At 44.7% G+C, this 14402-nt stretch overlaps 1 protein-coding gene across 1 annotated transcript in view; it reads right to left on the bottom strand.

The window, feature by feature from the left end:
- Nucleotides 1–13481, bottom strand: part of LOC106582581 (collagen alpha-2(VI) chain) — a 45684-nt gene extending 32203 nt beyond the window's left edge. The window contains exons 1-3 of the mRNA XM_045704941.1: nucleotides 13177–13481; nucleotides 5128–5332; nucleotides 395–682 (exon numbers count right to left, since the gene is read on the bottom strand). Coding sequence (XP_045560897.1) covers nucleotides 395–682; nucleotides 5128–5320 — 481 coding nt within the window. The 5' untranslated portion in view covers nucleotides 5321–5332; nucleotides 13177–13481. The remainder of the gene's footprint in view (nucleotides 1–394; nucleotides 683–5127; nucleotides 5333–13176) is intronic.
- Between the last annotated feature and the right edge of the window lie 921 nt (nucleotides 13482–14402).

The following is a 14402-nucleotide window of genomic DNA, read 5'->3' as shown; positions in this document are numbered from 1 at the left end:
TCATTACAGATCAATGACATGCAGACTGACAGGATCTCAGTACAGATCAATGACATGCAGACTGACAGGATCTCAGTACAGATCAATGACATGCAGACTGACAGGTTCTCATTACAGATCAATGACATGCAGACTGACAGGATCTCAGTACAGATCAATGACATGCAGACTGACAGGATCTCAGTACAGATCAATGACATGCAGACTGACAGGATCTCAGTACAGATCAATGACATGCAGACTGACAGGATCTCAGTACAGATCAATGACATGCAGACTGACAGGATCTCAGTACAGATCAATGACATGCCGGAGTCACATGTTCAATGGAATAAAACAGTAGAATGCTAAATCCATAAAGAAGAATTATGCAAATGAGTCTTGGCGGTCTTACCTTTACCCAGGTAAGAGTTTAACCAGTCTATAGAATCCATCTTCATGAGAAAGTTTTCTCTGCTGCTGATCTCACTGATGACTTCCTGTGTCTGAGAGAAGTGGAGTCCCCCCAGAAACCAGCTGAACTTCACCTGTCTGTTGTACACCTCCTCCCTGAGGCTCAGGGCAAACTGCCTCGTCCAATCTGCCACCTTCTTCACCAGGCTCCCTGGAGGAGGCTGCTGCAAGGCGATGCTCTCCGAGGAGTCCATCACGAAGTAGAGGTCAATGGGACACTCGTTCACTTCTACAGGAAGACAGAGGGCATCACATTATCTGTTTCCCAAATGGCACCCTATTCACTACATAGTGCACTGCTTTTCAAGTATAGGTCAATGGGACACTCGTTCACTTCTACAGGAAGACAGAGGACATTTACTCACTCTATATAGCCATGTTCTTACCTGGTACTTCCTGTATATAGCCATGTTTTTACCTGGTACTCCCTGGATATAACTATGTTATTACCTGGTACTTCCTGTATATAACCATGTTATTACCTGGTACTCCCTGTATATAGCCATGTTTTTACCTGGTACTCCCTGGATATAACCATGTTATTACCTGGTACTTCCTGTATATTACCATGTTATTACCTGGTACTTCCTGTATATAACCATGTTATTAACTGGTACTCCCTGTATATAACCATGTTATTACCTGGTACTCCCTGTATATAGCCATGTTATTACCTGGTACTCCCTGTATATAACCATGTTATTACCTGGTACTCCCTGTATATAACCATGTTATTACTTGGTACTCCCTGTATATAGCCATGTTATTACCTGGTACTCCCTGTATATAACCATGTTATTACTTGGTACTCCCTGTATATAGCCATGTTTTTACCTGGTACTCCCTGGATATAACCATGTTATTACCTGGTAATTCCTGTATATAACCATGTTATTACCTGGTACTCCCTGTATATAGCCATGTTTTTACCTGGTACTCCCTGGATATAACCATGTTATTACCTGGTACTTCCTGTATATTACCATGTTATTACCTGGTACTCCCTGTATATAGCCATGTTTTTACCTGGTACTCCCTGGATATAACCATGTTATTACCTGGTACTTCCTGTATATTACCATGTTATTACCTGGTACTTCCTGTATATAACCATGTTATTAACTGGTACTCCCTGTATACAGCCATGTTATTACCTGGTACTTCCTGTATATAACCATGTTATTACCTGGTACTCCCTGTATATAGCCATGTTATTACCTGGTACTTCCTGTATATAGCCATGTTATTACCTGGTACTTCCTGTATATAGCCATGTTATTACCTGGTACTTCCTGTATATAGCCATGTTATTGCCCGGTACTCCATGTATATAGCCATGTTATTACCTGGTACTTCCTGTATATTACCATGTTATTACCTGGTACTTCCTGTATATAACCATGTTATTACCTGGTACTCCCTGTATATAGCCATGTTATTACCTGGTACTTCCTGTATATAACCATGTTATTACCTGGTACCTCCTGTATATAGCCATGTTATTAACTGATACTCCCTGTATATAACCATGTTATTACCTGGTACTCCCTGTATATAGCCATGTGATTACCTGGTACTCCCTGTATATAGCCATGTTATTACCTGGTACTCCCTGTATATAACCATGTTATTACCTGGTACTCCCTGTATATAGCCATGTGATTACCTGGTACTCCCTGTATATAGCCATGTTATTACCTGGTACTCCCTGTATATAGCCATGTTATTACCTGGTACTCCCTGTATATAGCCATGTGATTACCTGGTACTTCCTGTATATAGCCATGTGATTACCTGGTACTTCCTGTATATAGCCATGTTATTACCTGGTACTCCCTGTATATAACCTTGTTATTACCTAGTTCTCCCTGTATATGAAAAAGGGCTGTGGAGGATGGTCATAGACAGGGCTCTAAAAGACTTATTATCACAGGTGGGTGGAGGATGGTCATAGACAGGGCTCTAAAAGACTTACTATCACAGGGGGGTGGAGGATGGTCATAGACAGGGCTCTAAAAGACTTACCATCACAGGGGGTGGAGGATGGTCATAGACAGGGCTCTAAAAGACTTACTATCACAGGGGGGTGGAGGATGGTCATAGACAGAGCTCTAAAAGACTTACTATCACAGGGAGGTGGAGGATGGTCAAAGACAGGGCTCTAAAAGACTTACTATCACAGGGGGGTGTAGGATGATCATAGACAGGGCTCTAAAAGACTTACCACCACAGGGGGGTGGAGGATGGTCATAGACAGGGCTCTAAAAGACTTACCACCACAGGGGGGTGGAGGATGGTCATAGACAGGGCTCTAAAAGACTTACCACCACAGGGAGGTGGAGGATGGTCAAAGACAGCGCTCTAAAAGACTTACTATCAAGAGGGGGGTGGAGGATGGTCATAGACAGGGCTCTAAAAGACTTACCATCACAGGGGGTGGAGGATGGTCATAGACAGGGCTCTAAAAGACTTACCACCACAGGGGGGTGGAGGATGGTCATAGACAGGGCTCTAAAAGACTTACTATCACAGGGGGATTGAGGATGGTCATAGACAGGGCTCTAAAAGACTTACCACCACAGGGGGGTGGAGGATGGTCATAGACAGGGCTCTAAAAGACTTACTAACACAGGGAGGTGGAGGATGGTCATAGACAGGGCTCTAAAAGACTTACCACCACAGGGGGGTGGAGGATGGTCATAGACAGGGCTCTAAAAGACTTACTATCACAGGTGGGTGGAGGATGGTCATAGACAGGGCTCTAAAAGACTTACCATCACAGGGGGTTGGAGGATGGTCATAGACAGGGCTCTAAAAGACTTACCACCACAGGGAGGTGGAGGATGGTCATAGACAGGGCTCTAAAAGACTTACCACAACAGGGAGGTGGAGGATGGTCATAGACAGGGCTCTAAAAGACTTACTATCACAGGGGATTGAGGATGGTCATATACAGGGCTCTAAAAGACTTACCACCACAGGGGGGTGGAGGATGGTCATAGACAGGGCTCTAAAAGACTTACTATCACAGGGAGGTGGAGGATGGTCATAGACAGGACTCTAAAAGACTTACCACCACAGGGGGGTGGAGGATGGTCATAGACAGGGCTCTAAAAGACTTACCACCACAGGGGGTGGAGGATGGTCATAGACAGGGCTCTAAAAGACTTACCATCACAGGGGGGTGGAGGATGGTCATAGACAGGGCTCTAAAAGACTTACCACCACAGGGGGTGGAGGATGGTCATAGACAGGGCTCTAAAATACTTACCATCACAGGGGGGTGGAGGATATTCATAGACAGGGCTCTAAAATACTTACCATCACAGGGGGGTGGAGGATGGTCATAGACAGGGCTCTAAAAGACTTACTATCACATGGGGATGGAGGATGGTCATAGACAGGGCTCTAAAAGACTTACCATCACAGGGGGGTGGAGGATGGTCATAGACAGGGCTCTAAAAGACTTACTATCACAGGGGGTGGACGATGGTCATAGACAGGGCTCTAAAAGTCTTACCACCACAGGGGGGTGGAGGATGGTCATAGACAGGGCTCTAAAATACTTACCATCACAGGGGGGTGGAGGATGGTCATAGACAGGGCTCTAAAAGACTTACCATCACAGGGGGGTGGAGGACGGTCATAGACAGGGCTCTAAAAGACTTACCATAACAGGGGAATGGAGGATGGTCATAGACAGACCTCTAAAAGACTTACCATCACGGGGGGGGGGGTGAAGGAGTCATAGACAGGGCTCTAAAACACTTACTATCACAGGGGGGTGGAGGATGGTCATAGACAGGGCTCTAAAATACTTACTATCACAGGGGGGGTCGAGGATGGTAATAGACAGGGCTCTAAAAGACTTACCATCACAGGGGGGTGGAGGATGGTCATAGACAGGGCTCTAAAAGACTTACCACCACAGGGGAGTGGAGGATGGTCATAGACAGGGCTCTAAAAGACTTACCATCACAGGGGGGTGGAGGATGGTCATAGACAGGGCTCTAAAAGACTTACCACCACAGGGGAGTGGAGGATGGTCATAGACAGGGCTCTAAAAGACTTACCACCACAGGGGGTTGGAGGATGGTCATAGACAGGGCTCTAAAAGACTTACCACCACAGGGAGGTGGAGGATGGTCATAGACAGGGCTCTAAAAGACTTACCACCACAGGTAGGTGGAGGATGGTCATAGATAGGGCTCTAAAATACTTACTATCACGGGGGGGTGAAGGATGGTCATAGACAGGGCTCTAAAAGACTTACCACCACAGGGAGGTGGAGGATGGTCATAGACAGGGCTCTAAAAGACTTACCACCACAGGGAGGTGGAGGATGGTCATAGATAGGGCTCTAAAAGACTTACTATCACGGGGGGGGTGAAGGATGGTCATAGACAGGGCTCTAAAAGACTTACTATCGCAGGGGGGTGGAGGATGGTCATAGACAGGGCTCTAAAAGACTTACTATCGCAGGGGAGTGGAGGATGGTCATAGACAGGGCTCTAAAAGACTTACTATCGCAGGGGGGTGGAGGATGGTCATAGACAGGGCTCTAAAAGACTTACTATCGCAGGGGGGTGGAGGATGGTCATAGACAGGGCTCTAAAAGACTTACTATCGCAGGGGGGTGGAGGATGGTCATAGACAGGGCTCTAAAAGACTTACTATCGCAGGGGGATGGAGGATGTTCATCTTCGTGGGTCCAAGTGCGTGTGACTATGGTGGTTTCTGTGTGAGTGTGAGTGTGGGGTCCTGGTCCTACGTGAAATCCGGGATCAGTATGTGGGTCTACTCCAGGTTGTTGTGAAAGGGTTGCTGCAAGCCAGCACAGTAACACAGCCACTGATTTCATAGCCATGTTCCTCCAGGCCTGGAGAAGGAGATAATAGAGCGAGAAGTTAGTTTTGACACACACGTTGTTCATCTGTAATGACACAGATGTTTCCAAGAGTGTGTTTCCAAGGCTGTTAACACTTTTGTGGTTACTACGTGATTCCATATGTGTTATTTCACAGTTTTGATGTCTTTACTATTACTCTACAATGTAGAAAATAGTAAATAAAGAAAAACCCTTGAATGAGTAGGTGTGTCCTAACTTTTGACTGGTACCGCAAGTATTCAGACCCTTTGCTATGAGAATTGCCAACTGTAGCTAGCCAGCTAACTAGCTATCAGTCAGCAAACCACGGCTAGCGGTCATCAGCTAACCTTTAGCTCGGAAAGCTCTCGCCAGTTCGTACAACGTGACTCAAACCAGAGCATAACAGACCTATTTTTTTTCTCTCCATATCCCCGGATTCCTACAGAAAACTCTGAACATTTTCATCTGGATCTTCGCAACTAGCTAACCGCAATCCCGGATGACTACTCCTGGCTAGCGTTTCCATCTCGGAGCAAGCACCAATTAGCCTGAAGATAGCTCGGCTAGGGCTCCTGTGCTACCACCGAAGCCCACTCCTGGGCTACAATATCTGGACCCCTTCTACTGCCGGTACGGAGCACGGAACCCCGCCGATCCTCTACGACAGGAATACCGACACAATCTGCCCGAGGATTCCAGCAGGCCCCTCAGGCTTGACGCCCGCTGAAGGCCCATTCTGCTAACTGTGGCCTGCTAGCTACCTAGAGCTACTTGGAACCCTACTAATCCACGACTGGTCTTTCGACGTCACCGCACGAAGAGGCAAAAACAGACTTACCTCCATCGCGACGTCCCTCAAAGGCCCTTCTGCTAACTTGCTAGCCCCGGTCTGCTAACTGCTAGCTTGCTAGCCCCGGTCTGCTAACGGCTAGCTTGCTAGCCCCCGTCTGCTAACTGCTAGCTTGCTAACCTGGTCTGCTAACTGCTAGCTTGCTAGCCCCGGTCTGCTAACTGCTAGCTTGTTAGCCCCGGCCTACTAACTGCTAGCTTGTTAGCACCGGCCTGCTAACTGCTAGCTTGTTAGCACCAGTCTGCTAACTATCTGAATCGCTGTGTCCCCAGCCAGCTCAACCACTCACCGGACCCATATGTTCACTTGGCTACACATGCCTCTCTCTAATATCAATATGCCTCGTCCATCACTGTCCTGGTTAGTGATTACTGTCTTATTTCACTGTAGAGCCTCTAGCCCTGCTCAATATGCCTTAACCAACCATGTTGTTCCACCTCCCACATATGCGATGACATCACCTGGTTTAAACGTCTCTGGAGACTATATCTCTCTCATCATTACTCAATGCCTAGGTTTACCTCCAATGTACTCACATCCTACCTTACCTTTGTCTGTACACTATGCCTTGAATCTATGCTATCATGCCCAGAAACCTGCTCCTTTTACTATCTGTTCCAAACGTGCTAGACGGCCAGTTCTTATAGCCTTTAGCCGTACCCTTATCCTACTCCTCCTCTGTTCCTCTGGTGATGTAGAGGTTAATCCAGGTCCTGCAGTGCCTAGCTCCACTCCCACTCCCCAGGTGCTCTCATTTTGTCACGGCTGTTCAAAGGATCGGACCAAAATGCAGCGTGTTCGTAGTTCCACATATTTTATTTACCGTGAAACTAAATGCAATACACTAAATACTTGAATACACAAAAACAACAAACCGTGACGCAGAGGAGAAAACACACTATTCAAAAGATAATCACCCACAAAAACAGGTGGGACAAACATCAACTTAAATATGACCTCCAATTAGAGACAACGAGGACCAGCTGCCTCTAATTGGAGATCAACCCCAAACAAAACCAACATAGAAATACAAAACTAGAAATTGAACATAGAAATACAAAACATAGACAAACACCCCCTGTCACGCCCTGACCTACTCTACCATAGAAAATAACAACTTACTATGGTCAGGACGTGACACATTTGTTGACTTCTGTAACCGTAAAAGCCTTGGTTTCATGCATGTTAACATTAGAAGCCTGCTTTATTCACTGCTTTAGCACATTCTGCCAACCCGGATGTCTTAGCTGTGTCTAAATCCTGGCTTAGGAAAACCACCAAAAACCCTGAAATCTCCATCCCTAACTATAACATTTTCCGCCAAGATAGAATTGCCAAAGGGGGCAGTGTTGCAATCTACTGCAAAGATAGCCTGCAGAGTTCTGTATTACTATCCAGTCTGTAACCAAACAATTGGAGCTTCTACTTCTAAAAATTCACCTTTCCAGAAACAAGTCTCTCACTGTTGTCGCTTGCTATAGACCCACTTCAGCCCCCAGTTGTGCCTTGGACACCATATGTGAACTGATTGCCCCCCATCTATCTTCTGAGCTCGTGCTACTAGGTGACCTAAACTGGGACATGCTTAACACCCCGGCCATCCTACAATCTAAGCTAGATGCCCTCAATCTCACACAAATGATCAATGAACCTACCAGGTACTACCCCAAATCCGTAAACACGGGCACCCTCATAGATATCATCCTAACTAACTCGCCCTCCAAATACACCTCTGCTGTTTTCAATCAAGATCTCAGCGATCACTGCCTCATTGCCTGCATCCGTAATGGGTCCGCGACCAAATGACCACCCCTCATCACTGTCAAACGCTCCCTAAAACACTTCTGCAAGCAGGCCTTTCTAATTGACCTCATCCTGTCAGTAGAGGATGCCTGGTTATTCTTTAAAAGTGTCTTCCTCACCATCTTAATTAAGCATGCCCCATTCAAAAAATGTATAACTAGGAATAGATATAGTCCTTGGTTCACTCCAGACCTGTCTGCCCTTGACCAGCACAAAAACATCCTGTGGCGTTCTGCATTAGCATAGAACAGCCCCTGTGATATGCAACTTTTCAGGGAAGTTAGAAACAAATATACACAGGCAGTTAGGAAAGCTAAGGCTAGCTTTTTCAAACAGAAATTTGCATCCTGTAGTACTAACTCAAAGTTCTGGGACACTGTAAAGTCCATGGAGAATAAGAACACCTCCTCCCAGCTGCCCACTGCACTGAGGATAGGAAACACTGTTACCACCGATAAATCCACTATAATTGAGAATTTCAATATTCATTTCTCTACGGCTGGCCATGCTTTCCACCTGGCCACCCCTACCCCGGTCAACTGCCCGGCACCCTCCACAGCAACCCACCCAAGCCCCCACCATTTCTCCTTCATCCAAATCCAGATAGCTGATGTTCTGAAAGAGCGGCAAAATCTGGACCCCTACAAATCAGCCGGGCTAGACAATCTGGACCCTCTCATTCTAAAATGATCTGCCGAAATTGTTGCAACCCCTATTACTAGCCTGTTCAACCTCTCTTTCGTATCGTCTGAGATTCCCAAAGATTGGAAAGCTGCCGCGGTCATCCCCCTCTTCAAAGGGGGTGACACTCTAGAGCCAAACTGCTACAGACCTATATCTATCCTGCCCTGTCTTTCTAAGGTCTTCGAAAGCCAAGTTAACAAACAGATTACCTGTCACGACTTCCACCGAAGGTGGCTCCTCTCCCTGTTCGGGCAGTGCTCGGCGGTCGTCGTCGCCGGCCTACTAGCTGGCACCGATCCCATTTTCCTTTTTCGTTTAGCGCTGTCTTGTTTTACACACTTGTGTCTAGTTGTACTGGTTTCGGTGGGTTTATATTTCCCCGCTGCAGGTTAGGCTGTGTGCGGGATTTTTACTGATTAGTACTGTTAAGGGGTGCCTGCACCACGGGATTTGTTTAATTTTGTGCGGTATGTGTTTATCGTGGACATTTTGCTCGATAGATAGCGGAGTCGAGGTTTCTCCTCTGTGTGCATTAGTTCCTTCCCTGTGGGTGGATGCTACATTTGTGCGGTTTCCCTTTGTGTTTGTGCTGTGCCCTTGGGACCGCCTGTAATAAACATTCGATTTCCTGGAACCCATCTGCTCTCCTGCTCCTGATTCCACACCCCCCCCCCCTCTTGCTAGAGGGATACTTTTCAGTGGCAGGGACTGGGAGACTAGTCAGGATCGAGTGAAAAATGAACTGAGCAAAGTACAGAGAGATCCTTGATGAAAACCTGCACCAGAGCATTCAGGACCTCAGATTGGGGCAAAGGTTCGCCTTCCAACAGGACAACGACCCTAAGCACACAGCCAAGAACAACGCAGGAGTGGCTTTGGGACAAGTCTCTGAATGTCCTTGAGTGGCCCAGCCAGATCCCGGACTTGAACCCGATCGAACATCTCTGGAGAGACCTGAAAATAGCTGTGCAGCGATGCTCCCCATCCAACCTGACAGAGCTTGAGAGGATCTGCAGAGAAGAATGGGAGAAACTCCCCAAATACAGGTTTGCCAAGCTTGTAGTGTCATACCCAAGAAGACTCAAGGCTGTAATCGCTGCCAAAGGTGCTTCAACAAAGTACTGAGTCAAGGGTCTGAATACTTGTGTAAATGTGATATTTTTTATACATTTAAAAAAAAAAAATCCCCAAACTTGTTTTTGCTTTGTCATTATGGGATATTATGTGTAGATTGATGAGGGATTTTTTAAATACATTTTTAAATAAGGTTGTAACATAACAAAATGTGGAAAAAGTCAAGGGGTCTGAAAACTTTCCGAAGGCGCAGTATGTAGAGACAGAATTGTTTGAGCTACAAACTATTATGACCCATCTATTATGACCCATCTATTATGACCCATCTATTATGACCCATCTATGAAAAGCTAAAAGTTAAAAGGTAAGGGGTTCTTCTACATAGACCATAGTAAATCCCAGGTCATAGTGTCTATAATACTGTAAGGGGTTCTTCTACATAGTAAATCCCAGGTCATAGTGTCTATAATACTGTAAGGGGTTCTTCTACATAGTAAATCCCAGGTCATAGTGTCTATAATACTGTAAGGGGTTCTTCTACATAGTAAATCCCAGGTCATAGTGTCTATAATACTGTAAGGGGTTATTCTAAACCATAGTAAATCCCAGGTCATAGTGTCTATAATACTGTAAGGGGTTCTTCTACATAGTAAATCCCAGGTCATAGTGTCTATAATACTGTAAGGGGTTCTTCTACATAGTAAATCCCAGGTCATAGTGTCTATAATACTGTAAGGGGTTCTTCTACATAGTAAATCCCAGGTCATAGTGTCTATAATACTGTAAGGGGTTCTTCTACATAGTAAATCCCAGGTCATAGTGTCTATAATACTGTAAGGGGTTCTTCTACATAGTAAATCCCAGGACATAGTGTCTATAATACTGTAAGGGGTTCTTCTACATAGTAAATCCCAGGACATAGTGTCTATAATACTGTAAGGGGTTCTTCTACATAGTAAATCCCAGGTCATAGTGTCTATAATACTGTAAGGGGTTATTCTACATAGACCATAGTAAATCCCAGGTCATAGTGTCTATAATACTGTAAGGGGTTCTTCTACATAGTAAATCCCAGGTCATAGTGTCTATAATACTGTAAGGGGTTCTTCTATGCATAGTAAATCCCAGGTCATAGTGTCTATAATACTGTAAGGGGTTCTTCTACATAGACCATAGTAAATCCCAGGACATAGTGTCTATAATACTGTAAGGGGTTCTTCTACATAGACCATAGTAAATCCCAGGTCATAGTGTCTATAATACTGTAAGGGGTTCTTCTACATAGTAAATCCCAGGTCATAGTGTCTATAATACTGTAAGGGGTTCTTCTACATAGATCATAGTAAATCCCAGGTCATAGTGTCTATAATACTGTAAGGGGTTCTTCTACATAGACCATAGTAAATCCCAGGACATAGTGTCTATAATACTGTAAGGGGTTCTTCTACATAGTAAATCCCAGGTCATAGTGTCTATAATACTGTAAGGGGTTCTTCTACATAGTAAATCCCAGGTCATAGTGTCTATAATACTGTAAGGGGTTCTTCTACATAGTAAATCCCAGGTCATAGTGTCTATAATACTGTAAGGGGTTCTTCTACATAGACCATAGTAAATCCCAGGACATAGTGTCTATAATACTGTAAGGGGTTCTTCTACATAGTAAATCCCAGGTCATAGTGTCTATAATACTGTAAGGGGTTCTTCTACATAGATCATAGTAAATCCCAGGTCATAGTGTCTATAATACTGTAAGGGGTTCTTCTACATAGTAAATCCCAGGTCATAGTGTCTATAATACTGTAAGGGGTTCTACATAGACCATAGTAAATCCCAGGTCATAGTGTCTATAATACTGTAAGGGGTTCTTCTACATAGTAAATCCCAGGTCATAGTGTCTATAATACTGTAATAAACTCACATAGTTGCTGTCACCAACTCCAAACTCCACACAGTTATCACTGACTAGTTATATATTCATTTCCCAGGTTCCCAGGTTACCCTGGTTCGATTCCAGGCTGTATCACAACCGGCCGTGATTGGGAGTCCCATAGGGCGGCACACAATTGGCCCAGTATCATCCGGGTTTGGCTGGGGTAGGCCGTCATTGTAAATAAGAATTTGTTCTTTAACTAACTTTCCTAGTTATGTAAAGGTAAAAAAATATATATATATATATATATATATATATGTATTAAACAATCTTCAAACCTTCTATTTGAGACTATCCAAATAAAGTGTTACCGAAACGGCGGGATGTTATTTACGTTAGCCATCTGGTCTCTGATTTGCCTCCAGAGAACTGACACCCTGAGTCTAAACAGGAGAGCACTATGGCTTTGTCCCAAACCCTATTCCCTAAACAGTGCACTACTTTAGACCAGGGCCCATAGGGCTCTATGGAACAAGGTGCCATTTGGGACGTATAAATAGATCCCTCCAGTTTAGACCAATGATGTGTATTGTATACTGTACATGTTTTAGACTCAAGTGTGTACACTGTACACTAGTAGTATACTATCTCGTCAAAAGTAGTGCATTATGTAGGAAGTAGGGTGTCATTTGGGACACGGCTATGAGGAAAGAACAGATAACTATTCTGTACATTAAACATGAGATCTTTACAACTGTACAATTGTTATGACATAGTTAGAGACTTGTTGTGTAGCCTAAGAACAAACATTCAACACTGTAGAATCTGCAGTAGCATCTCTTTTAAAAAACAGAGCCCTAACTGAGATGTATACTGTAGAATCTGCAGTAGCATCTCTTTAAAAAACAGAGCCCTAACTGAGATGTATACTGTAGAATCTGCAGTAGCATCTCTTTAAAAACAGAATCCTAAATGAGATATATACTGTAGAATCTGCAGTAGCATCTCTTTAAAAACAGAATCCTAAATGAGATATATACTGTAGAATCTGCAGTAGCATCTCTTTAAAAAACAGAGCCCAAACTGAGATATATACTGTAGAATCTGCAGTAGCATCTCTTTAAAAAAACAGAGCCCTAAATGAGATGTACATTACCTTGAGTAGTAGGTTAGTTACTTAATTACTCTAATATCACATTATTGTGAATCGATCAATTAATTCTGTTATGCCTGGGAAATCAACTTTAAGTTGCGTGACCAATAAGTGAGCCTACTTCTAAGCGCGTGCCAATATCTGGCAAATTAATTTAATGTGCTCCACATCAAAATGATCATCCACAACATGTTCTTTATGCTAAATGCTTTTATCCTACGTGACTAACAGTCATGCATGTTTGTATGGATGACCTCAATGTTAAGTTTAAATCAACATACAGTACATTTACATTTACGTCATTTAAAAAGACTTTCTGAACGTGACGGCAGGCAACAGTAACAAACATGTAAGAGCCTTCAAGACATTCACAAAACTTGATCATGAAAATCCATAAAACTTTCAAATACACTCACCCCCAAAGAATCGTCAAAAGACCCAAAAGCACACCGGCCACACAAGTGATTTACATCGAATTCCACCTAAGACGAACCAGAGGACACCCTAGCACCAAAGAATCTTACTGTATCTACAAACACACACACAGACACACACACACAGAGTTTATATGGGGGTAAAATCTGGGGTCAGATATCTTCCATCTGGGTATTCTGACGGGTCTGGGCTGTTGTCCGCAGTCTAGGAGGCAGAGAATGAGATGGAAATAGCTGTTATGAGTTCATGAACTGGGCTGTGCTGAAGTCTGTGCTGTACTCATGGGCAGGGCTAGGAGCATAGCGATGCTTTAACACAGCAAACTGGGAAAATTCCCAGAGCATTAGCTAAGATTCACAGGAAATTCAAATTAGGTTTTTATCTGACATTAGGATGATAAAAACAATGGGGGGGGGGTTTCTCCCAATTTAAACAAAAAATGAAATATCAAATCGAATCAAATCAAATTTATTTATAAAGCCCTTCTTACATCAGGAGATGTCACAAAGTGCTGTACAGAAACCCAGCCTAAAACCCCCCAAACAGCAAGCAATGCAGGTGTAGAAGCACGGTGGCTAGGAAAAACTCCCCTAGAAAGGCCAGAACCTAGGAAGAAACCTAGAGAGGAACCAGGCTATGAGGGGTGGCTAGGAAAAACTCCCCTAGAAAGGCCAGAACCTAGGAATAAACCTAGAGAGGAACCAGGCTATGAGGGGTGGCTAGGAAAAACTCCCCTAGAAAGGCAAGAACCGAGGAAGAAACCTAGAGAGGAACCAGGCTATGAGGGGTGGCTAGGAAAAACTCCCCTAGAAAGGCACGAACCGAGGAAGAAACCTAGAGAGGAACCAGGCTATGAGGGGTGGCCAGTCCTCTTCTGGCTGTGCCGGGTAGAGAGGAACCAGGCTATGAGGGGTGTCCAGTCCTCTTCTGGCTGTGCCGGGTAGAGAGGAACCAGGCTATGAGGGGTGGCCAGTCCTCTTCTGGCTGTGCCGGGTAGAGAGGAACCAGGCTATGAGGGGTGGCCAGTCCTCTTCTGGCTGTGCCGGGTAGAGAGGAACCAGGCTATGAGGGGTGGCCAGTCCTCTTCTGGCTGTGCCGGGTAGAGAGGAACCAGGCTATGAGGGGTGGCCAGTCCTCTTCTGGCTGTGCCGGGTAGAGAGGAACCAGGCTATGAGGGGTGTGGTCACCATGGTATTATCGCCAATCA

The sequence above is a fragment of the Salmo salar genome, chromosome ssa21, assembly GCF_905237065.1.
Source record: "Salmo salar chromosome ssa21, Ssal_v3.1, whole genome shotgun sequence".
Classification (NCBI taxonomy): Eukaryota; Metazoa; Chordata; class Actinopteri; order Salmoniformes; family Salmonidae; genus Salmo; species Salmo salar.
The sequence above is the reverse complement of the archived record's forward strand: the minus strand, read 5'-3'. Positions and strand labels throughout refer to the sequence as shown.